Source organism: Erythrolamprus reginae, chromosome 2 (assembly GCF_031021105.1).
Source record: "Erythrolamprus reginae isolate rEryReg1 chromosome 2, rEryReg1.hap1, whole genome shotgun sequence".
Classification (NCBI taxonomy): Eukaryota; Metazoa; Chordata; class Lepidosauria; order Squamata; family Dipsadidae; genus Erythrolamprus; species Erythrolamprus reginae.
In genome coordinates, this window is record NC_091951.1 from 199,514,521 (window position 1) to 199,540,055 (window position 25,535).

At 44.4% G+C, this 25,535-nt stretch overlaps 1 protein-coding gene across 13 annotated transcripts in view; it reads left to right on the plus strand.

The window, feature by feature from the left end:
- CDK16 (cyclin dependent kinase 16) overlaps window positions 1-25,535 on the plus strand; it is a 95,711-nt gene that overhangs the window by 50,311 nt on the left and 19,865 nt on the right. For 3 of the 13 annotated variants that reach the window (XM_070741149.1, XM_070741148.1, XM_070741144.1), the window contains exons 2-9: window positions 1,825-1,967; window positions 4,586-4,726; window positions 9,645-9,778; window positions 11,106-11,231; window positions 11,410-11,466; window positions 19,009-19,123; window positions 21,562-21,656; window positions 23,297-23,359. In XM_070741149.1, the coding sequence (XP_070597250.1) occupies window positions 1,850-1,967; window positions 4,586-4,726; window positions 9,645-9,778; window positions 11,106-11,231; window positions 11,410-11,466; window positions 19,009-19,123; window positions 21,562-21,656; window positions 23,297-23,359 (849 nt within the window). In that variant the 5' untranslated portion in view covers window positions 1,825-1,849. Of the gene's footprint in view, window positions 1-1,824; window positions 1,968-4,585; window positions 4,727-9,563; window positions 9,791-11,105; window positions 11,232-11,409; window positions 11,467-19,008; window positions 19,124-21,561; window positions 21,657-23,296; window positions 23,360-25,535 lie in introns of all 13 variants that reach the window. The other 10 variants (XM_070741147.1, XM_070741146.1, XM_070741142.1 and 7 more) reach the window with 7 other exon arrangements.

Genomic DNA, 25,535 nt, shown 5'->3' on the forward strand with positions numbered 1-25,535 from the left:
CTGGGTTTTCAGATGTTGTTTTTTGGGTAGTAGGGAAAATACAACAAAATGACAAAGGCCACTTAGGCAATGCACTCTGTCCCCCACAGATGGTAAGTAACCGGATGCTTTCAGGAACCCCTTAAACATCATACAAGTTTAATAGAGTTCCCTCTCTTTCCCCCAAGGAGCAGTTATTGAGATACCAGCTTCTGTACTGGAGGTAATAGCTACTATCAGTTGTATTGTTTACGAAGCTACTAACCCCAGTGTCGATAGCTGTAACAATGGCGAATTTCATTGTGTCATTGTGTAGGAAGTTTGCTGCGCTCTGCCCTAGTTTCATTTAATAAACAGCATGCTCTTGGTTATGTGAGCGATTCCCCTGCCATTCATATCTGCACTGACCTTCAGTAATGCAGAAACAGAATTTATTTTGCTCTTGCATCTCCCTAAAAAAAATTAAAATCATATATTTATTTGCATCACCACATGGTAATGGCGCTGGGGAATTTATGGCAGTTGATGCTTCTCTGGTTTCTGTCGGTGATTGGCTGTCATGCTTTATTTTCCCAGAAGAACAAATGGCCGGAACAGCTGGTCAAAGCCTAGAAGGGGAAGGAGCAGGTAGACCTTGGGATGGAATGATGGAAAAAGGAGGAGTAAGGTGAAACTAGGGAAACCAAGGAATACAGGTTGTGGATTAGGAAATGGTGGTTGAGAGGTGAAAATGGAAGTTCTCCAGAGGGGTGAATAGAAAGAACAAATACAATGGTACCTCATGATACGAACCCCTCGTCTTACGAACAACCCGAGATACGAACCCGGGGTTCAGAAATTTTTTGCCTCTTCTTACGAACTTTTTCCTTCTTACGAACCTGCTGCCGCCGCCGCCGAGAAGCCCCGCTGCCCGGCTGTCGCTTTTTTAAACAGCCAGGGGGCTTCTCAGCGTCCTCCTGAACCCGAACGCCAAACCCGAATTTCCGGGTTCGGCATTCGGGAGGCCGCTGAGAAGTCCTGCCGCCCAGCTGTCACCTTTTAAAACAGCCTGGGGGCTTCTCGGCGGCCTCCCGAACACGGAAGTTCAGGTTTGGCGTTTGGGTTCAGGAGAACGCTGAGAAGCCCCCCGGCTGTTTCAAAAGGTGACAGCCGGGTGGCGGCGTTTTTTTGCGGTTTTTTTTCATTGCACGGATTAATTGATTTTACATTGTTTCCTATTGGAAACAATGTTTCGTCTTACAAACTTTTCGTCTTACTAACCTCCCCCTGGAACCAATTAGGTTCGTAAGACGAGGTATGACTGTACATGGAAGATGAAACATGAAAAGATACAGAGCAGTTTTGGCACCTTTGGTCAAGGTGGATGGAGCTGTTGGAACCATAGGTTGCTTTTTCTTTGAACTATTCAACCTGGGGATCAAGTCAAGTAAGAGATTTGATGTTGGTTTGAAATCTTCAGTCAAATCTTTGTCTGTAACCTTCTGGATGTTAGACAACGCTGTCTTGTACAGATGTACAGTATTCCATGTATCTAAAAATATTGTTTAAAAATCATATGTCGAGAACATACAAAAGTCTTAAGAGACTTTTGTATGTTATCGACATATGACTTTTAAAGAATATTTTGTTTAAATATTGAAGAGGTCTGTGAATTTTGGAGGAACTTTGATGAATCACTTTGGGTTTTTAAAAAAAATCATTTTAATTGACGGCATTCATTTGAAGTTTTTACCAGCCACTGTTTGTCCAAGAACCTGAGTCTAATGCTGCATTAGTTTTACTGCATCTGACAAATAAAATTGCTTGTTTAACAATCTGAATAACATCCTCATCCCATACCTTCAGCAGTGACTCCAGCCCCTTCCCCATCATGGATCGGATGAAGAAGATCAAGAGGCAGCTGTCCATGACTCTGCGGGGGAGCCGAACTGTAGAGAAAAACCTCAATGAACCCATTAATATAGAGGAAAACAACAGCAGCGATAACGGTGAGTTCCCTCCTTGATCTTCACTTCCTTGGAGGGAGAATTGCAGCAGTTTTTTCTCCCCTGATTTATTTACAATACCTTTCCTTGGCTGTTGTACCCTTAACAGAACATTATTCTAAAAAGCCCTCAAAGGAGAGCGGCTATAGCAGAAAAATCATAGGGTGTTTGGCAAAGCTTCTTTAATGATAAGCTTTTTATTAATTCACTTGAGGGTAGCACGCATTGCTGCCTGTCGAAACGTCTGATGTGAAACTTTTATGCACTGACAAATGGACCAAGAAGATTTTCTAGTGTAAACCTTATTAAATAGTTGGATTTATAGATTGACAAAATAGCCAGACAGAGAGGATTTATAGGGATGGGATTAGTCTTTTGGATAGTCAAACCTCCAGGTATTCGGAAATTAAGATAGCATCTGGGATTAGGAATGAACACTTCTGGACAACCAGGAGAAGGTACAAAATTGAAGGAATGTTTTCTGATCTCCTGGCCTTGTTCAAACTCTGAGCAGGGGCTCTTCTTATTCGCTGAAGCTTTTGGACTGTCTCTGGAGATAGGCTCCATCACCGCGTCCCAAAGTAGGCTGAGTAATGGTGTTGAAAGGAGTCAAGAATGCATTTTGGGGTGGGACATCCCCTACAGAATGTGATGGTTGGCTTTTGTCCTGAAAATATTTTTCAACAAGCACATTTCTAATGCTAAAGTTTAGACAGCTTGCATGCACATTCTCTTTCTTCCCCCCTTTCTCTCCCTCCCTCACCCCCCCTCTCTCATATGGAAGTGTCAAGACAGTTTATTAAGGCCAACGAGTTACAAGTCTGAGTAGAATTCCAAAATGCTTTTCAAAAAGGGCCAAAAAGAAAAAAAAAACCCCAGTATATTTGTCAGACTGATTTTAACTATTTTTTGGGGAAAGGGGGGGGGGGGGGATATTTTCAGTTTGAAGGATGGGAACTGAAATTTGGAGACATCTGGATGTAAACTATTCACATTCTCACCTTTAACTTCCTTACCAGAAAAACAACTCAGTGGCAATGTGGAAGCTGCTTTCAAACTAGCATTTGGAAATTTAAGCAGAGTTTATTGGTTCCCCCTCCCCCCCCCTGCGAGGCTTCCATTTCTACCATTGAACATCGCCCCCCTCTCCCAGTTCTAAAAATGGACAAATTCCTGAAGCCCTCTGGAAGATAAGGAGGCAGAATTGTGGCTCCTGACTTCTTGAACATTGCCAAACCCTGGCTTAAGTAGGGCTGTTCTGGGTTAAAACGACATTCTGTAGAATCAGCACAGTCAGCAGAATACTTTTCAGAGAGTTTTAGCAACTTTCTTTGCAAATGGTCAGATAATTCCCTGCAACCTGGAGGCCCTTTTACCCAGCTGTGAAACTAGTTTATCTAAAGAATTGAGTTGCCTAGGCTGCAGTAATGAGCAGCTTTAGAGGTGAAAAATGATGGTAATAAAAGTGAAGGGAAAGAGGATGCATCCTGTTTCTCTCTCTGTATGCCAGCATGAGAACCTATTTCCACCATCCTAAACTCATAAATAGCAGAAAATAAAGGATGTGTTGGATGGAGACAGAATAGCAGAGTATGACATAAGGTGTTTCTGTTGCACTAAAAAAAATAAAAATAACCAGAGGCCTACTCAAGGCTTATAGACACCTGGAAATTCATTGTGGACTACTCAGTCTATCTTGCCTTTGCTGGGTCAGGCCTACTGGTGTAATAGTGAGGACTGGAATATTGACATTTTCCTTTTAAGAATGCTGCTGAGATTCTGTAGAATTTGCTAAACTCATGAAAAGCTACACTAGAAAAGTCGAAACAGTGCAGCAAACCAACATTATTGTTATACTATAAATATTCCAATCTCAAATATATTTGAGGGGTGGGGGTGGGGTCTCCAGTTATTAAAGTGGTAGGGAGAAGGCTGTCTCACTCAGGTAAGTCCTGTCTGTCCGTTATATCCCTAATCCCCTGCCCCTTGGCTGAGGGCTGTCTTTTGAGTTTGATTTCTGTTCTACTTTGATTTGTGTTTTATTTTTCCTTCCTTCATATTTCTCTTTTTTTCCTCCTCTTTTTTTTTCCTTCCATTTTTTCTGTTTATATTGGCCTCCCTTCTTCTGTGGCGGCATCAATCCCTTCGCTTATGTGGTGGCCACCGTCTGTCTTCTGTGCTTTTGGCTCTTCGTTGTGGGCTGCTTGCTCGACCCCTCTTCTTTTCCTTCCCTGCCTTCCGTGTGTCCATCTTTTCCATATCACTCCCTTTGGGATGTTGCTTGGGGTTCCCCGTTGTTTCCCCTGGACTCTCCCTCCCCCTGTTTGTACTTCCACCGTTTTGTGGTGGGTGGAGATGATGATTCTTCTTCTGCTGCTGTTCCATTTTCTGGGATCCCACCGTCTCTTCCCCTCTGTTGCTGCTACTTCTGCTTCTCACTGGTGTTTCCCCTCCTACCGCTCCCCTTCTCTCCTTCTGCTGATGTTCTCTTCTTCACCGTCCCGACACCCCATTCCCCGGCCACCTGTGTCCCCCTCCATGTTTCCTGCATCCCCCATATCCTTCCCTCCCACCTGTCTGTCTGTGGGCTTTCCTCCCCCCCTCCCTCTCCTGCCCCCCAGGCCCCACAGTGAAGAGTGTGCATCCCAGCACCTCCCGCAGCGTTCACGCCTTCCTGCACCACTGCGCAGGCTCCTTCCGCAGGCCCCGCCTGGCCATCAGCCGCAGCCTGAGCTCTCACCTCAGCCGCACCACACGATTAGGTGACTATCGCACCTCCCACTGCCGCTGCCAGTAAGGGCTCCCCATTGTGGCTTGAGGCCACAAGTCAAGACAGTCTGACTTCAAGAGAGGCATTTCAGAGTCCTGGATAACTAATTTATGCACCTTATGAGCCTCTTATTTCAAGCTGAGGTTCATCATTTCCTTGAGTAAAGAGTCTGGGGGACCCAGCGTCTTGCATACTGCTCCAGGATGAGGTTGGTAAGGACGTTGCTGGGGCTCATTCGAAGAGAAATTAATTAACCATGGCCTTATCCAGTGCATCAGTCTGAATCTCTGCGTTTTATTTTATTTATTTATTTATTTATTCATTCATTCATTCATTCATTCATTCATTCATTCATTCATTCATTTAGTCCAATACATAATTTTATTTTTATTTATTTATTTTATTTATTAGATTTGTATGCCGCCCCTTTCTGTAGACTCGGGGCAGCTCACAACATAATAAAACAATTCATAACAAATCTAATAATTTACAATTTAAAGTAGTTAAGAAAACCCCATTTTTAAGCAGACATACCTACAAACATACCATACATAAATTATATAGGCCCGGGGGAGATATCTCAATTCCCCCATACCTGACGACAAAGGTGTGTTTTGAGGAGTTTACGAAAGGCAAGGAGGGTAGGGGCAGTTCTAATCTCTGGGGGGAGCTGGTTCCAGAGAGTCGGGGCCGCCACAGAGAAGGCTCTTCCCCTGGGACCCGCCAACCGACATTGTTTAGTTGACGGGACCCGGAGAAGGCTGACTCTGTGGGACCTAATCGGTCGCTGGGATTTGTGCAGCAGAAGGCGGTCTCGAAGATATTCTGGTCCGGTACACATAGTATAGTCTGGAGGACAGAAGGAAAAGGGGGGACATGATCGAAACATTTAAATATGTCAAAGGGTTAAATAAGGTCCAGGAGGGAAGTGTTTTTAATAGGAAAGTGAACACAAGAACAAGGGGGCACAATCTGAAGTTAGTTTGGGGAAAGATCAAAAGCAACATGAGAAAATATTATTTTACTGAAAGAGTAGTAGATCCTTGGAACAAACTTCCAGCAGACGTGGTAAATAAATCCACAGTAACTGAATTTAAACATGCCTGGGATAAACACATATCCATCCTAAGATAAAATTCAGAAAAGAGTATAAGGGCAGACTAGATGGACCATGAGGTCTTTTTCTGCCGTCAGTCTTCTAGGTTTCTATGAAGAGAATAGATATGTAGTAATATAAATAAAGAAAAGAATAGAAGAAAAGATATAAAAGTATAGGTGAACAAATTTGAAAGGAAGAAAAGATAAATGAGATAAGGAGAGACAATTGGACAGGGGATGGAAGGCACACTGGGGCACTTATGCACGCCCCTTTTTTTATTCTGGCTGGTCTCACTATGCTAATGCGTAGTATGATTTGTTGTCCCTAAAGCTAAAGGTGGATTCCCCCCCCCCCCCAAAGTAATTATGGTCCAAAATCCTGGCTTAGCATAATGTGTGACCCCAGCCATGATGTCACATTTACTTTTTATTACTTTTCCGGGGCTGTTCTAAATGCCCTCCACATGTCTAGTTTATGCCAGACACATCTTCTGTATAAGATGATTTTGAGCAGAAATTGATAAGCACAATCTTCTGTGAGAGACGAAAGATTGAGGTGCTTTAGGAATAAAGTGGGAAATCTTTTCATGAGACCATCCTGATGTTACTCTCTAGAGAGTGTTGAGCAGCTGGACCAGTGGCCTTACTCAATATGAAGTGATTTGCTGTCCTTTTAAATCAACCTTTCCCAAGCAGGTAACTTCCATCCAGAGGTATTGAGTTATAATTTAATTCAGTTTAATTTACTGGGACTTGAAACTTCCTGATTCCCAAAAATACACTTTTGCCTTATGGCATATAGCAATGGCTATGGAGGCTGGGAATTTGAGCAGTTAAAAGCATTAGATCAGAAAATACTGCTTTGGGTTCCTGAGAGTATCACTGACATGAATTCAACATATGGCTATTAAAAAAAAGATACTGAAGCAGATCTCAAGGTTCATGTTGTCTTTAAAAAGATGCACAGAATCAGAGAGCCAGTGTAATCCCATTCCCAGAGCACGTTTCTTAAATCTGGTGCTCTTTAGATGTGCTGGGCTAGAATTTCCAGTGCCTAATGCTGTCTGGGGAAGATGGGTGATTCTGTTATTTCTTGAGGGCATCATGTTGAGGAAGGCTGGCCCACACTGGTATATACTTTTGAGTGTTACATACTTAAATATGATACCGAACATTTAGAGAACTTTTTACGTGAGATTGTGGAACCAACATAATTATAAGTAACACAACTAATCAAACTATGTTAGCAGAAATGATTAATATATCAGGGGATAATTGGGCATATATTTATACTGGATGATTTTAATGTTTTTTATGCCCAGAATTGTTCTGAAATCTAAATTTAACGAACAAAGAAATTGGATGGAAGGAGATCAGAATATGTTATCCCGTTTTCTGATCTTAACTATACCCCCTGTAGCTGAGCAAGATACCAAAATTTTCAGAGTATAGGACGCACCAGAGTATAGGAAGCATCTTTGTTTTGGGAGAGGAAAACAAGGGAATCTGCCTCTGCCTCCCAGCAATTTTAAATGGCAAACAGTACATATGATATATACTGTTTGCTGTTTATTTCTGTGCGTGTGTGCCTGATCCATAGAAGAGCAAAGAATCTGAGAAATGTACATTATGGCAGTATATTAATGCCAGAAAGGTTTCTTAAATGTAGTCACCCAAACTCCTCCCAATTATTCAAATAGATCTGCTCTAAACATGACTAAGTCAGGATTTAACTCAGCTGCCTTATCTTAATACTAAACATGACACTGTTACATTTCAGATTATACTGGCACAGATGCTGTTAAAATTGATGTAAAATTGAAGTATACATTACCCTCTGCTATTTAAAAGAAGATACAATAGCACTGAGCCTCTTCAGATCAAGCATTTATTTTAAAAAGCTTCTTCATTTTGTTGTCTAAAACAACAATAAAGCAGTCTTTAAAAAATAAGTCTAATGATTTGAACATTCTACAGACATTTAAAGTTGTTGACTTACCTCCTTGCACCCAGTTTCAGCAGTCGGATTAGCACAAGAAAATAAAATTCTGCCTGTCCTTCAGCTTGCTTCCTTGCAGCTTTAATTTCATTTTCATTTTAGCACTTGCAGCTTCAATCAGCTGCTGGTCGGGAGGCGGATAATCATTTGCTTGCCCTAATCAGTAGTGTTGGGGGAACCGAACTTGCAAACTTTTTTAAAAGTTCGGGTTTGGCGTTCGCTCGAACACCGCGAAGCTCCGCCGGCAGGAGGAGAATGGGGAATCCCATCGTGGGATTCCCCACCTCCTTTTGCTTGTGACGCTGCAAGCAAAAGGAGGTGAGGAATCCCACGATGGGATTCCGGGGGCGGGGCTTTGACGTCACAGAGACTCCTTCCTGGCCAGCTGAAACGGGGAGGAAGGAATCTCTGTGATGTCCCCGGAATCCCATCATGGGATTCCCCACCTCCTTGTTTATTTTTATAGAAAAGGATGCCACAGTGGGGCTGCTGCTGTTCGGGTTCGGCGAACTTACCTGAATTTCATGGCAAAGTTTGGCGGAACTCGCCGAACCAGAACTTCATTGGGTTCGCCCAACATTACTAATCAGGCTTTGTTGTTTGCTTCAAGGAGGTAAATTGCTGGGAAGCAGAGGCCAAAGAGTGGGGGTGGCTGGGTGGGGCTATATTCGGTATATAAAACACACCCAAGTTTTCACCCTCTTTTGGGGAGTAAGAAGATGTGTCTTATACTCCGAAAAATATGGTAGCTGAGTGTAAGAGGATGTAGAACTTAAGATTCTGCTAATATAGAACAATTACATGGCAGAAAGTTGAACAAAGGCTCTTAAATGACATGGTAGCTTTTATATGCAGGGAACCTCTTCAGTCTAAAAAAGTGAAGTCCAGTCTATCATCTATAGCAGTGATTTTCAACCTTTTTTGAGCCGCGGCACATTTTTTACATTTACAAAACCATGGGGCACATTGAGTGAGGGGGGGGGGGGGCTAAAATATTGGACAAAAAAATTCTCTCTCTTCCTCCCTTTCACTCTATTTCTCTCTCCCTCTTTCTCTCCCTTCCTCTTTTTTTCTCTCTCCATCCCTCTTTCTTTCTCTCTTCCTTCTTTCCTCTTTTTTGCTCTCTTTCTCCCTCCCTCCCTCTCTCCCTCTATGTCTTTCTCCCACCTTCCCTCCCTCTCTTTCTCTCTCTCTCTCTCTTGCTTTCTTTCTCTCTCTCTTTCTTTCTCTCTCTTGCTTGCTTTCTCTCTTGTTTGCTTTCTCTTTCTCTCTCTTTCTCTCTCTCTCTCTCTCTTGTTTCTTTCTCTGAGCTTCGCGGCACACCTGACCATGTCTCGCAGCACACTGGTTGAAAAACACTGATCTATAGCCATGTAGCTTTACTTTTCTTTGGGGAGGTACCCCTAGTGGCAACATGTTTAAACTTTCTGGAGAGATGGAATTGAGATTACAAAAGTAATAATAAATAAATAAATAAAAATTCAGTGTTGGGTTGCTATATGTGGAACATTCATAAGATGGTTTCAAACTGAAAGAAGGGCATGTATTTAAAACATTTATGACTTTACATAAAACATTATGCTTAGGGGTGAATAGCAGCCACTTCCCAACTAGTGCCCACCAATTAATTGTAATGGGATTGCAGTTCTAGAGGTTTCAATAAGCATAGCCCATGGAATGATGAGAGTTCTAGTTTCAGCACATTGGGCTGATCCGTTGCTTCCTCCTACAGCCCAGCGTTGCAAATATTGGAGGGAATGGGGTGAGTCCTCTCTGCCCACCGTGTCTTCATCTGCATTTCTCCTTGGTGCAGAAATTGTTCATGAGGACCTCAAAATGGGTTCGGATGGTGAGAGTGATCAGGCATCAGGAACATCATCAGATGAGGTGCAGTCTCCAGTCCGAGTACGCATGCGGAACAACCCGGCGCGCAAGATTTCCACTGAGGTATGTGGAAAGGTATGATGATGGAGGGGCAGCTTAAGGTGAGAACAAAGAGTTCTCTGTCTCCCCACTATAATTGGCTATTTTTTTTATGGAGAGAAGTGAAAGGAATAAAGACGTCTTGCTTCTCAAGTTACATTCTCTTCTTTTACTCCCCAAAATTAACTTCAGAGGTTAGGGAACTCAAAATCTACTCCAAATAGCCTCAGATAAAGTAAGACAAGTGATAAATACAGTGGTACCTCATGATACGAACCCCTCGTCTTACGAACAACCCGAGATACGAACCTGGGGTTCAGAAAATTTTTGCCTCTTCTTACGAACTTTTTTCTTCTTACGAACCCGCCGCCGAGAAGCCCCGCCGCCCGGCTGTCGCTTTTTGAAACAGCCGGGGGGGGGGGCCTTCCCAGCGGCCTCCCGAACGCAGAACCCGGAAGTTTGGGTTTGGCGTTCGGGTTCGGGAGCCCCGCCACCCGGCTGTCACCTTTTAAAACAGCCGGGGGGGGGGGGCTTCCCAGCGGCCTCCCGAACCCGAACGCCAAACCCGAACTTCCGGGTTCGGTGTTCGGGAGGCCGCCGAGAAGCCGCCCGGCTGTTTTAAAAGGTGACAGCCGGGCGGCGGGGCTTCCCAGCTGCCTCCAGAACCCGAACTTTTGCCGAACTTTTGGCGGTTTTTTGCGGGGGGGGGGGGGTTTGTTGCACGGATTAATTGATTTTACATTGTTTCCTATGGGAAACAATGTTTCATCTTACGAACTTTTCGTCTTACAAACCTTCCCCTGGAACCAATTAGGTTCGTAAGACGAGGTATTACTGTACATGGATTTCGCACAGAATTCCTCACCCGGTTTGCATTGCATGCTAGACTAAATTAAACTGGGGTTGATTTGTTAGTGGCTTATTTACGTCTACTGTTTGTTAATGAGTTTAAAATATTGCAAGTCTAACCGTTCAGTAAAATTTGTGACTTCTTGGTATTCCCATATATGGGTTTGTGAGATTGCACAGGAAACTCCTACCAAGATTTCTAGATCACCCCCAAATGTTCTGAAGAATCCAAAAGTTATTGATGCTCTTCTCAGGACACACCTAGTCTCAGATTCTATACTGGTTAAAGGAGTGGTTGTATTAGACTAGTGCAGGAGAAACTGGAAACTCTGCTTTCTCCACTTCTAGCATGTGCATTTACTTTTACTATCTGTCAGTCCGTCCATCCATCCATCCATCCATCCATCCATCCATCCATCCATCCATCCATCCATCCATCCAGGCTTCTAATTTTGGGAGGCTTTAATAAAAAAAAGCTGACTAATTTCTCCTTGCTTCCCAGGATATTAACAAGCGCCTGTCACTCCCAGCTGACATCCGTCTGCCTGAAGGCTACCTGGAGAAACTGACCCTCAACAGTCCTCTCTTTGACAAGCCCTTGAGCAGGCGGTTACGCAGAGTCTCTCTGGTAAATAGGAATCGTCTGTCCCTCCTTCCTACTTCTCAGTGTTTTCCCCCCTTCACTGTTGCAGGACCAGTACTAAGTACTGCAGGTCAGCAAGTGCAGCTGTTGCTGACTCCCTAAGCACCCCTGGTCGAAAAGGGTAGATCCATTATACTTTGTTCCTTGGTCTTTTTTCATTTAGTCGGAGATTGGCTTTGGGAAGCTGGAGACATACGTGAAGTTGGACAAATTGGGAGAGGTGAGTGTTGTGAACTGGCCCTTTTCAGACCGGTCAAAGGTAAGGGCTGGGTTTTGGTTCACTTGACAAATGGTTTCTTTTAACATGCATTGGGTTGGCTCAGGGTGATTTACGCTTCCATCTTTTTATCTTCCTGCTTGGTCTTGAATCTTGCCAGTTTTTTAGTGGAGAACAGAATCGTACAGTGGGTTGGTATTTTTAACAAACCTTCCCGGCTTCAATCTTCTTCTGTTTTCTGTTTTTGGACATGGCTTCTAACTGCACTATTACTTTAACCATCCTCATATAGCACCTGAACAAATTGGCCTATATATTTTATTTGATCTTTTATTCTAATAGATTTTTTAAAAAACCCTACCTTCTTGGTAGCCACCTTTAGGATTGATTTGGGAGGGTCAAATGTAGTCAGAACCCTACTTGTTTCCCTTCCATTCCCTTCCCCCAAGAAAGAAGCACATTCACTTGGAATTTTATATTTCTAATATCCAGAGTTCAGATTTACCCCATTTCATCTTTGAGGGTTTGTTAAGTGGCTTATAATGACCCACGTCAGGGTTTTAAGGGATAAATAAGAAAAACATTACTTGTTTTGAAGTTATAAAGTCAGGAACAAAATATTCCCATCTATTCCTGGTTAGAGAGTCTCCCGTCCTGATAAAACTAAGACTGGTTAGAGGTATCTTTTTGCCAGTATATGCACTTAGTGTTCTGGCTTATTTCTAGTTGTCCAAAGAATCCTGAGAGGGGCTTGCAAACCCAAGTATGGAGTCACACATTTCCTGGAAATTGTACATAATCACTGTGGCTGTGAAGAGTATAAATATGATGTCTATTGTGGCCCGCCAAGTAGCTAGCAGAGCTGGTGGCAGACTCAGACAGTGAGGAGGTTGGGGAGGAACAAGGGCCAGTCCTGGAGTCTGGGGAAGGCTCCGATGAATGGTAGCAAAGACGTTTGGTGAACAGGAAAGACTTAATGAACTCAATCTGTATAGTCTGGAGGACAGAAGGAAAAGGGGGGACATGATCGAAACATTTAAATATGTTAAAGGGTTAAATAAGGTTCAGGAGGGAAGCATTTTAAATAGGAAAGTGAACACAAGAACAAAGGGCCACAATCTGAAGTTAGTTGGGGGAAAGATCAGAAGCAACATGAGAAAATATTATTCTCCGTACTGAAGGAGTGGGTCCAGCAGTCACATGGGTTGCTCCTGTCCAATCCGTTGGAACTGAGCCTAGTATTAAAAAAGACTGCTGGATCCGCCCCTTCCCCAGAATTCGCTCAGTTCGCATCCTCGGATGTGTGTGAATGCTCGTTCCTCTCGATAAAACACCTTCCCTTCGATCTCCCTTCAATAGCAAGTAAGATTTTTCCATTACTCAGCTTGCCGGCAGTTTTTTTCTCAGCCCTACAGGGCTTTGAGTCGGGGGAGAAGTTAGCGGCTCAGCCATTTGCGGTTTTTCCCTTCGTGCTGTAGCCGCGGCCGGTTTGTTAATTCCGGCCTTGGAGGTCCTGCCGTGAGCAAGCTTTATTTTTTTCAACTAATTAAGGGCTATTTACCTCCCGCGGTGTGGGACTTGTTTTGTCTCCCGGGCTTAGTCGCTCCTATTGCAAATAACGGAGCAGTTATTTTGGCGCCAAGGCTCTGACGCCCAGTAAGTTGCACTTTCGGTTCTGCCCTAAGGGGTCGGCCATTAGTGCCTACAGCCCGCCGCCTGACCCTGGAGTCGTCGCTTTGAGTTCCCTCGGGCCTATTCTCCACGGAAGTGGCCTCCAACCAGTGTGCCTTGGTTTTTCTTAAAGTTAAGTTAGTGAGGCCTGCCACGCTGCACTTAAGGACAAGAACTCTTGGTATCGCCCAGGATTGCCTCTTAAGGCGCAGCTGCTCCTGGGCCTAGGAGCAGGGTCACCTATCCTCTTGGGAATTCCACAAAATAATTCTTCTCTCCCCTATTTTTTGGCTCAAGCCTTGTCTTCTGTAATTGCTCAGACTATGGCTTCCCTTCCCAAGAGAGGCACTACCAAAGGTTCCAAAGAGGTTAGGCCTACTGGTAATCCTTCTGAGCTTCCCCAGGCCTCTTCCTCCTCTTCCTCAGGCTCTCAGTCTTTAGCCAAGCCCACTAGGGCTGAGAAGAGAAGGGACCTAGCCCTACAAAAAAATACATGATAAATCAGCCAAACGTTTTAAGGTGCAGGCCCAAGTGCATATCAACCCTACCCCCCCGGAGGCGTCTAACCTGCCTCCCTCTGGGGTACCTGTGCTATCCCTGGATGAGCCAAACCTAAATCCACCCCAACCTAACCTATGGGGTTTAGGTCCAGAGGAGCCAGATATTACCGAGGATTTCCCCCAGCCAGAACCTGTTCAGGGCCTCAGGGATCCTCAGGCTTTTCCGGCTGATATTTCTTCCTTGCCACCGGAGTTTCAGTCTATCTTGACTATTCTGACTAACACTATTGATGCTAGACTCTCATCTTTAAATGTACCTCCTCTGTCTCATCCTCCCCCTCGCTCCTCCCGTCCCGTGAGTTCTTCTCCTTCCTACAGAGCCCCAGTCATGGAGGCCTCTGACTCCTCTCAGGAAGAGGATGAGGACGTGGATGCAGAAGAGGATGATGACCCCTTTCAGCGTCTGTCGGAGGATGAGGAATCTCAGATTAAGATTCCAGCCCCAGCTGCTATTTTCCCTTCGCAGCTTTTCAAATCTCTCCTGCTAAAAGCTAGAGTATCTACGGGGCTAGCCGGGCAAGAGAAGCAAGCTACTCCTTCCACAGACCCCCCAGAGGAAAATCTTCCTTACTTCATGGAGGAACAGGAAGACAATGAGGTAATTCCTATGCCCAAGTTGTTTAAGGATGCCTTGCTTAAACAGTGGGACCACCCAACCATAGGCTTCACTCCCACTCCCAAGGACAAGAAGCTCTACAAGCTCTCCCCCTCCTATGAGGAACTCCTAACATGTCCCAGGCCAGATGAACCAGTGAAGACGCTCCACTCAACGGCTGCCATGCCTGGCGAGGCAGAGGAGGTCCTCCGGCCAGAGGACAAACGACTTGAACAAATGCTCAAAAGAAGTCTCCTTGCAGACTCATGGGCCATTAAGAGTGCTGCAGCGGCATCCTTCTTTTCCAGAGCTATGCTCTTATGGCTTCGTCAGCTCCAACCACACCTGCCTCCAGATGACTTACGGGGCCAACAGGATTTCAACAAAATTTTCGCAGCTGCCCAATATATAGCAGATGCTACTCTCCAATCTTCCAGATTTGCAGCCAGATCAGTAGCAGCCTCCACAACGGCCAGAAGGCTTCTATGGCTCCGCCCTTGGCAGGCGGGGGTAAGACAGAAATGGCAGTTAGCTATGGGTCCACTGAAACGTAACCTCCTCTTCGGAGATCTTCTGGACCCTCTCCTTACGGAAAACGCAGACAAGAAAAAGGTCTTGGGACCTACCACCAAGAAGGCCCCGAAACCGCAGTCCTTTCGGCGCACCGGGCGTCAGCAGGATCAAAGCTTCGCATTTCACAAGAGCCCAGGTCAGTATTCCCCTCGCTTTCGATCCCAAGCTAGAACCACCAGGGGCAGAGGGTCCCGCTATCAGAGAGGATCCTCTACTACCAGAACTTCCAAAAGAACCAGATGGTAAGTTTTCTCACCTGCCTATAGGCGGTCGCCTAGCCTGGTTCTCTTCCGCCTGGCACCGCTCTTGTAAGGACCCCTGGGTCATTGACACAGTGGAAAGGGGCCTAAGGTTAGAGTTTATTTCTTCTCCCCCTAACCGTTTTATTTCTTGTCCCTCTCCCAGTTCCTCTCCATCTCGTATTCGAATGGAGGAGGCTATTTCTCATTTGTTGACTATTAGAGCTATTCAACCGGTCCCCTCTCTCCAGAGAGGTTTAGGCTTCTATTCCATCCTCTTCATGGTCCCTAAGACTTCTGGAGGCTGGAGAGCCATCTTGGACCTAAAGAAATTAAACCGCTTCATTAAATATAGAAAATTCAAAATGCACTCCCTATCTTCCATTTTATCAGCTCTTCATCGAGGAGACTTTATGGTGTCTCTAGATCTCACTGAGGCCTACCTCCATATCCCCATTGCCAAGGTCCATAGGAGATTTCTGCGCTTTGCCTTTCAAGGCAGGCATTTTCAGTATAGGGCTATGCCTTTTGGGCTCTCCTCAGCTCCCAGGGTTTTCACTAAACTCTTGGGATCCTTGGCGGCTCATATCCGGGCCTCTCCCATTCATATTTTATGTTATTTAGATGACATTTTAATTCATGGTAATTCCAGAGCTGGTGTAGCTGCAGACCTCTCCTCTACCATGTCGGTTCTACAGAACCATGGTTTTTCCATAAACCTTAACAAGAGTCATCTTGATCCATCCACTTCCATCCTGCATCTGGGGACTATCATTAATTCCGAAATATCCCAGGTTTTTCTCTCCAATGAGAGAAAACGCAGCATTTTGGATCTCATTGCTCGCATCCTGCCCCAGCAATCGGCCTCCATTGTCACCCTATCCTCCCTTTTGGGTAAGATGGTGTCATGTATTGGTATTGTTCCCTGGGCCCGCCTTCACGCCAGGGAACTTCAATGGCTACTATTACCATTTCAGAGATCAGGCCACAGCAACTCGAACCGACGCATCACCATCCCACCGACGGTTCGCAGATCCCTCAAGTGGTGGACTTCTCCAGCCCTAGACAAGGGATCCCCCTTCCGGTGTCCCGACCAGTTTGTAGTCACCACAGATGCCAGCCTCTCGGGCTGGGGAGCCCACGCCCAAGGTCTTTTAGCTCAGGGCACATGGTCACCGGAGGAGGCTTCCAAGCCCATCAATTGGCTAGAATTAAGAGCCGTGTCTCTAGCTCTAAAGCAATTCCAACCTCACATATCCAACCAACATGTGCTGATTCTCACCGACAATATAGCCACCAAAAGCCATATTTGCAGACAGGGAGGCACAAGATCCAAGGCCCTCATGAGGGAGGCCCTGAAGTTGGGTCTTTGGGCAGAGAAAAATCTCCAATCGCTTCTAGCCGATCACATCTCGGGGAGCCTCAACGTCCAAGCGGACTGGCTCTCACGAGCCACCATAGATCCAGGCGAGTGGAATCTCCATCAGTCACTGTTCCACCAAATCTGCCTCAGGTTCGGCCATCCAGTGTTGGATCTATTCGCGACCAGAGACAATACCCAGCTTCCCCGCTTCATCTCCAGGTTCCCGTCTCCGGGAGCGGAGGCAGTCAATGCCCTCAGGAGTCCTTGGCCTCCAGGCCTACTGTATGCCTTCCCTCCAATTCCAATTCTGCCAGACGTGATCAACAAAATCCTCCTGGAGAAAGCACGTGTAATCCTGATTGCCCCTCACTGGCCTCGCAGGCCCTGGTTCGCGGACCTTCAACAACTGTCCGTCCAGGACCCCTGGCGACTCCCCGCTTCGGAGGATATGTTGCGGCAGGGGGCCTCCTTCCATCCGGATCCAGAGTGGTTCCACCTCACCGCCTGGCTGTTATCCGGAGGGACTTAGACCTGCGAGGGTATGACCCAGACACAGTGGAAATCATTCTGAAATCTAGAAGGGGGTCTACCAATCGGATCTACGACCATACTTGGTCCAAATTTCATCAGTGGTGCTCGCAGGAGGGCTTATCCCCCCTGTGTCTTCCCATACACAGGATAATCGCCTTCCTTATGAAAGGTTTCCACCAAGGTCTCTCTACCAGCACCATCCGCCGCCATCTGGCCGCTATCTCTTCCGTCTTGGCGGGGCCTCGCAGGCAGCCCCTACGCTCCCTTCCAGAAATCCAAGAATTTCTAAGAGGAGTGGCCAATCTCAGGCCTTCTAAAATCCACAGATATCCAACCTGGGACTTGCCACGGGTTCTCCACTCTCTTACTCAAGCACCTTACGAACCCCTGAACTCTGCGTCCCTCAGGTACCTATCCTTCAAGGTAGCATTCCTGGTGGCGATTACTTCCGCCCGACGCATATCTGAGTTGGCAGCCCTTTCTATCAGACAGGACCTCTGTCAGTTTCATCAGGATAAGGTGGTTCTGCGGCTGGACCCCACCTTTCTACCCAAGGTCAGTTCCATGTTCCACAGATCTCAGGATATCGTTTTACCTTCTTTCTGTCTCCAACGAGAGCATCCCCTGGCGATTAGATGGCACACTCTAGATCTCACTAGAGCGCTAAAGATTTATATCCAACGCACAAGATCCATCCGGAGATCTGAAGCACTCTTCATAGCCTACCATCCCAGATCCTTGGGATCCAGAGTGTCTTCCACAGTAATAGGTCGTTGGATCAGAGGGGCCATCTCAAAGGCCTACGAGACAGCTTCCCTCTCCATTCCAAGGAATATTACAGCGCATTCCACCAGAAGTGCTGCCACATCTGCCGCTTGGGCGACTCAGGCTCCGTTGGAAGAAGTCTGCAAAGCAGCCACTTGGGCCTCGCCAAATTCCTTTATAAAACACTACAAGATTGATTCGTACGCATCAGCAGACGCTGCCTTCGGAAGAAGAGTACTCCAATCCGTTATCTCTCACGATAGCAATGTACTCCAACCCTAGGGACCTATCTCTTGGGTATGTCCCATGTGACTGCTGGACCCACTCCTTCAGTATGGAGAATAGGCGTTGATTGCTTACCTGAACGCCTCTTCTCGTACGGTGAGTGGGTACAGCAGTCACTTCCCTCCCTTGTGTGGTCTTCTTTACCTTCTATTCTAATTTCTTATAACACATGAGAGTTGAACATTAAAGAGCTTCACTACTGAGCCTAGTCTACGGATTCGCGAATTCTGGGGAAGGGGCGGATCCAGCAGTCTTTTTTAATACTAGGCTCAGTTCCAACGGATTGGACAGGAGCAACCCATGTGACTGCTGTACCCACTCACCGTACGAGAAGAGGCGTTCAGGTAAGCAATCAACGCCTATTTTACTGAAAGAGTAGTAGATGCTTGGAACAAACTTCCAGCAGACGTGGTTGGTAAATCCACAGTAACTGAATTTAAACATGCCTGGGAAAAACATATATCCATCCTAAGATAAAACACAGGAAATAGTATAAGGGCAGACTAGATGGACCGTGAGGTCTTTTTCTGCTGTCAATCGTCTATGTTTCTTCTATGTTTCTATGAACAGTTGATACAGTAGGGATTGTTCTCATTGAAATGACAAGTTTTTCTGATCGGTACAACTTCAGAGATAGTTTTTTCTGCTTTAGGGAAGTTTAGGCCCATGAAGATAGAATTTATGAGGAGAAGGAACATCAGGGTTGGATGAGAAAAGGGAATGAGAGACAATGAAAGAAGATATACATTGAAATAATTCTCCGGTTGAAACTGTAGTTTTGTATCTTAAGCGTGGGTGAAAGGACTGAGGAATGAGCTGATGCTTACAGAAGATGACAGGATGTTTACTTACGTCAAAAATTATTTAAATCAAATTTGTAAACCGGCCATCTCACTGTCTTAAGAGACTGGCCAGTTTACAAGTACCACGTTGGGTGTTAACCTCTGCGTCTTTCTCCATCAGGGAACCTATGCCACTGTCTACAAAGGAAAGAGTAAACTCACGGACAACTTGGTGGCCTTGAAGGAGATCCGTCTTGAGCATGAAGAGGGCGCCCCTTGCACAGCCATCCGGGAAGGTATTAAACCTGCCGCCATTTCTTCAAGGGCTTTGAAAAAGAACTCTTGCATTTTTTTGTCTTTTAGCAGAAACGGGAAGGTATTATTTGAAAGAAAAGAATCCTGTAAACTGATATAGAACTGCACCACTTGTAAGCAGCCTTGAGAACTCCATGTAGCTCTAAAGTAATGGGAGGTTAGAAGAGTCTGTAGACCTTGAAAGCGAAGAAAAGCATAGCATCCATTTGAGCCAAACAGCCATGACTGTACATAGAGGAATCATTTACGAAACGTTTAGTTCTGCCTTTCCTAATCCCATATTCTTCCGATACGGTCCTGCTGGCGTGGAACCCTGAGCAATTTAGAGCGTGTCAAAGCAGGGAAGGCTGCCGTAGAGAGGCACTGGACTTGAATTTTTTTTTTTAAAAGAAATCATAGCAAGAAATGCAGTGGAATTCAGTCAAGGCCTGGATGAGTTAGATGTCTAGAGAGACAGATCTACAAGTGACGTTTTCATTTTTCCACCTCCGAACCACAAGGGCTGAATGAAAAATAATGAGCATTGTGACTTGCCAGCGGACGACAATGCAGGCAGTCCTCAACTTATGACCACAATCGAGCCCAAAATTTCTGATATTAAGTTAGATATTTATTAAGTGAGTTTTGTCCTATTTTGCAACCTTTCTTGCCACAGTTGTTAAGTGAATCACTAAAGTTGTTATGTTAGTAACCCAGTTGTTAAGTAAATCTGATGTTCCCACTGACTTGCCAGAAGATCACAAAAGTGGATTTATATGACTTTAGGACACAGCAACAGTCTTAAATATGAAACAATTGCCAAGCATCTGAATTTTGATTTGGATGGTGGGGCTGCTGCAAAGGTCACAACTATGAAAAATGGTTGTAAGTCCCTTTTTTCAGCCCCGTTGAATGGTCACTAACTGAACTATTGTAGGTCGAGGACTACCAGTACTGATAGTCCTCAACTTATAACAGTTCTGCACACACTGCACTGCACAGCACACCAGGACAACTAGACACAAGAACAGTTTTTCCCCGAACGCCATCACTCTACTAAATAAATAATTCCCTCAAAACTGTCAGACTTTTTACTAAATCTGCACTTCTATTTCTACTAGTTTTTCTCATCATTCCTATCATCCTTTTCCTCCCACTTAGGACTGTATGACTGTAATTTGTTGTTGTATCCTAAGATTTTTATTATTACTGATTGTTTCTTCATTGCTTATTTGATCCCTGTGACAATCATTAAGTGATGCATCACATGATTCTTGACAAATGTATCTTTTTCTTTTATGTACGCTGAGAGCATATGCAGCAAGACAAATTCCTTGTGTGTCTAATCACACTTGACCAATAAAATTCTATTCTATTCTATTCATTTAGTGACCTTTCGAAGTTATGTCACTGAAAAAAAGTAACTTATGATCAATTTTCACACTTGCGACCATTGCAGCATCGGATGTCTGACAACTGACTCACACTTATGACGGTTGCAACCTTCTGACAAGCAAAGTCAGTGGGAAAACTGGATTCACTTAAGCACCATGTTACTAATTTAAGAACTGCAGTGATTCACTTAACAAATATGGCAAGAAAAGATGTAAAATGGAACAGAAGTTTCTTAACAAATTTCTCACTTAGCAACATAAATGTTGGGCTCAGTTGTGATCATAAGTTGAGGACTACCTGTTCTAGAAGCTCTGGTGTGTCTGTTCTTTCATTTCATTGGGGGAAAGTTGCTGTTTGTGAAATAGAAGCCTGCAGTGTAGTATTTGCATTGCTGAATGTAGGTTACTCATGGTGATGAACTCATTGACATGCATATTGTGATGAAAAAAATTGTAAAGAAAGTGAATTGGGGAAATGCTGATTTGTATGATCAAAATAAAGCAGACCTGTGACAACCAACAAATTTTACAAAAAAGTCTATGAACTTTCATGAATAGGGACAATTGGCAGATTACCCAAAGGGAAATTTCAATCAGTCTTAGCATTACATGTGGTTCAGTTCATCGATGTTCTTCAGTACAGGAAGCCCTTGATTTATAACCATAATTGAAGCTAAAATTTCTGCTGCTAAGCAAGGCAGTTATTAAGTGAATTGCACCTCCTTTTACAATCTTTTTTGCCGCAGTTGTCTGTCAGCAGTTGCCCAAAGACAACACAGCAAAAGCTTGTTTACGCCTAGTGGACAGAATCTTGCCAGACCAAAGTAATAACTCACGAACCTTACCTCTTCCTCCCACCTTCATCCAGCTCGGGATTGTATAGTTTCTTAATTTGAGCTTCTTCTGGAACACTCTTCTGGGCTCACAGGAACCTTGAATATTTTTATTTTATGTTCAAATAATTCTGTCAAAGCGACGTATTTAGAAATGCATTGGAAGTGTTTGTGATGCAGATCTCATGTCTCCCATCCCTCTTTCTCTTACAGTTTCACTTCTAAAAGATTTGAAACATGCCAATATAGTGACCCTGCATGATATCATCCATACAGAGAAATCCCTGACTCTTGTCTTCGAGTATTTAGTGAGTATATGGAGGAGAGGAGGGAACACACTAAATTGGAACACAACTTTCTTTTATGTCTGAAAATCCAGTTTCTCACTAAGATCTAGAAAATTAAGAGTCGCCACCCTATTTGCCTTATATGCAAGCTGACACTGGTTTGAAAAACTATGTTCTATGTCCAGGCAGTAGAGACATCCTGCTAAATTGTAGTTTTCTGGGAGAATTCAAGTACTTTTGAGAGAATTCTCTGCTTGTTTTTGGAACATTCAATTCAGCAGCAAGTTTTGTAGCTTGGAAAGAACCTACCATAGTTCTCAACCGTTATGTTCCAAAAGCTTAATAAATGACACAATAACCTCTTCCTCCTAAGAAGGTAAAGTGTTTCATATATTTGACCTCTAAATAAAATTATTATTATTATTATTTATTAAATTTGTATGCCGCCCCTCTCCGTAGACTCGGGGCGGCTCACAACAATAGTGGCAAAACAATGTACAGTAATACAAATCTAATAATTTAAACTAAAAACCCATAAACAATATAGGCCTGGGGAAGTTATTTCAGTTTCCCCATGCCTGACGGCAGAGGTGGGTTTTAAGGAGTTTACGAAAGGCAAGGAGGGTGGGGGCAATTCTAATCTCAGGGGGGAGCTGGTTCCAGAGGGTCGGGGCCGCCACAGAGAAGGCTCTTCCCCTGGGTCCCCCAGACGACATTGTTTAGTCACCGGGACCCGGAGAAGGCCAACTCTGTGGGACCTAATCGGTCGCTGGGATTCGTGCGGCAGAAGGCGGTCCCGGAGATATTCTGGTCCGATGCCATGAAGGGCTTTATAGGTCATAACCAACACTTTGAATTGTGACCGGAAATTGATCGGCAACCAATGCACACTGTGGAGTGTTGGTGTAACATGGGCATACTTTGGAAAGCCCATGATTGCTCTCGCAGCTGCATTCTGCACGATCTGAAGTTTCCGAACACTTTTCAAAGGTAGCCCCACGTAGAGAACATTACAGTAGTCGAAAATATATATCACATATATACGTTCCAAAAGCTTAATAAATGACACAATAACCTCTTCCTCCTAAGAAGGTAAAGTGTTTCATATATTTGACCTCTAAATGAAATATATATCACAGATCTCTACAGTTGCTTTCTTGCTTCACATGGGAAGTTTCTGGGGCTGAATGATAAGTGGCTTGTAATGCCTTGGTCAATGCTTCTTGGTGGAGCTTTGAATAGAGAATTGGATCAGGGACTGGCTTCCGTCAGCTCCCATGCTTCATTTTCCTAATTTAAATGTCTGAATCTATAGGGGGATCACCATAGTGCCCAATTAGTCTCATTCTACTCATTGCACATGCCTTCATTAAGATGAATCAGCCTGGGAACCAGCTGGCATGGAATATCCGATGTAACCCTCCCTTTTACTTCAAGTTACTCAAGCCGGAATACTGTTGAGGCAGAGGTGGAGGCTTCGGGTACCACTGTTTCTCAGATTGCTATATTGGCCCATTATATCTTCTAGCTGTAAAGCTGGGTCTGCCAGTCTTATGTTTGCTCCCTCAGTATTAAGACCTTCTGATTTAATTGTTGAACAATATTATCTTGTTGAAACAATGAACGTATCAAAGATAAGATCCTGTCCTTTTCTTTCACAGGATAAAGACCTCAAACAGTATCTAGATGATTGTGGGAACGTAATAAATATGCACAATGTGAAGGTAAGAGTCAATTCATTGTATGGCTTATCCTTTCTTTCCAGCTATTGCTTTCAGCTTCTTCAATGATAGAAGGATAGCTTACAGTGCCAGCAAAGATTCAGATTACAGGAACTGTTGTAAATCAAGGATTACCTGTAGTTGCAGATTTCGTTGGGGGAAGCTGATGTGTTTCAACAGGCAGGACTGTGGATTTCTTGTTCTCCCTATAGGAAGAGGGGGGGGGGGAGGCAGAGAGGGAGGGAGGGAGAGAGAGAGACAGAGAGAGAGACCAACTTGAGCAACTTTCAATCTTAAAGTGGCCAAGGTTAGAGACCCCTGTTTTAGAGGACCTAGTGTTCACATCTCTGCAAAGGGACTCGCAAATAGCAATGATAGCAACAGTGATTTTATGGTAATTGTTCTGTCGGGCTGTCTGGTAGACTCCTCCCAAAAATTCACAGGTAGAAATTTCAGACACACACACGTTTGAAAATTCAAAACAATGTTCTTTATAAGGAAAATTCACTTAAACCAAGCCCTCTTTTGGCATAGCAAAGAGCACTCGTCTCCAACCAAACTGGTAATTTGTACAAGTCCCTTATCAGTTCTGTGATACTTAGCTTGCAGCTGTGAGGCAATTCACAGTCCTTCTTCTTTCAAAAAGTGAAACACACTTTGCTCTGGTTTAGTTTCAAAGCGGGGAAAAATCAGCACACAAAAAGTCAAAGTCAGTAAAGCAGTCATGAAACACAACGATCAGATAATCCTCCACAATGGCCAAACCCACAGGCTGCTATTTATAGCAACCTCACTAATTACCACAGCCCCACCCAACCACAGGTGGCCTCATTTTCTTTGATAATAATCTCTCAGTTGTTGCTGCCTATGCATCGCTCTCCGCATGTGTGGCTGTATCATTAACTCTTGTTCTGAATTCAAGGAGGAGCTAGATAATTGATCTCCTGCCCCACTCTCCTCCTCCCTGTCACTCATGTCTTCTTGGTCAGAGGAGCCTTCATCAGCAGATTCCACCGGGGCCCGTCCGGAAAACAGGCCTGCAGCATGTGGATGTCTCCCCCACATCCACAGTCCTTGGGGCAGGAGCTGGGCCAGAGCTAACCACAACAGTAATGCTCGTCAAAGACAGGCTTCATTGGATCACAACATCAGTCCCTTGAATTCTTGGCACATGCATTGGAGATATTTCATCATGTTCCAAATTATTCTGCGTGATTCCTTCATTTCTTTCCTCAGGTTTGAAATCAGGAGGGCTGCCAAATACTAGGTGTGGTGATAGGTCTTTTTCTGGCCATCAAGGCCACTGAACCATTTCCACCTGCTGAAAGAGCCTCAAGTGCTACTTTATACATAAGTTGTGGTTTCCTGGAAGAAGAGATCAGGAGGAGAAAAAAATACTAGACTTGAAATGGGGGAATAGAATAATCTTTTTTTTTTTTTAATTGGCCAAGCGTGATTGGACACACAAGGAATTTGTTTTGGTCATGTACTGTCAGTATACATAAAAGAAAAGACACATTCGTTAAGAATCATAAAGTACAACTCTTAATGATAGTCCGAGTACAAATAAGCAATAACAGTCAGCACATAGAATACTACAGGCTTTATTTGGAGTCATTCATTCATTCATTCATTTATTAAATTTGTATGTCGCCCCTCTCCGCAGACTTGGGGCGGCTCACAACAGCAACAGAAAACAATATATAATACAAATTCAATAATTAGAAAGCTAAAAACCCATAATTTAAAAAACATACACACAACATACCATACATAAACAGTATAGGCCTGGGGAAGATATTTCAGTTCCCCCATGCCTGACGGCAGAGGTGGGTTTTAAGGAGTTTGCGGAAGGCAAGGAGGGTGGGGGCAGTTCTAATCTCATCGGGGAGCTGGTTCCAGAGGGTCAGGGCCGCCACAGAGAAGGCTCTTCTCCTGGGACCCGCCAATTGTTTAGTTGATGGGACCCGGAGAAGGCCAACTCATGGGATTCCATCATGGAATGTCTCAAAGGCTGAAATGTTCTTCCCTGGATCTTCAGGAGGCCAGTCTACATATTTTGATCTACCCCCTCCCACCACCAGATCCTCTGGTTAAAATATTTGGAAAACTGTTTTCAAGATATTTTCTCCTTCAGCTTGATGTTGATTCCTAAAACATTGACTCCTTTACATTGGTG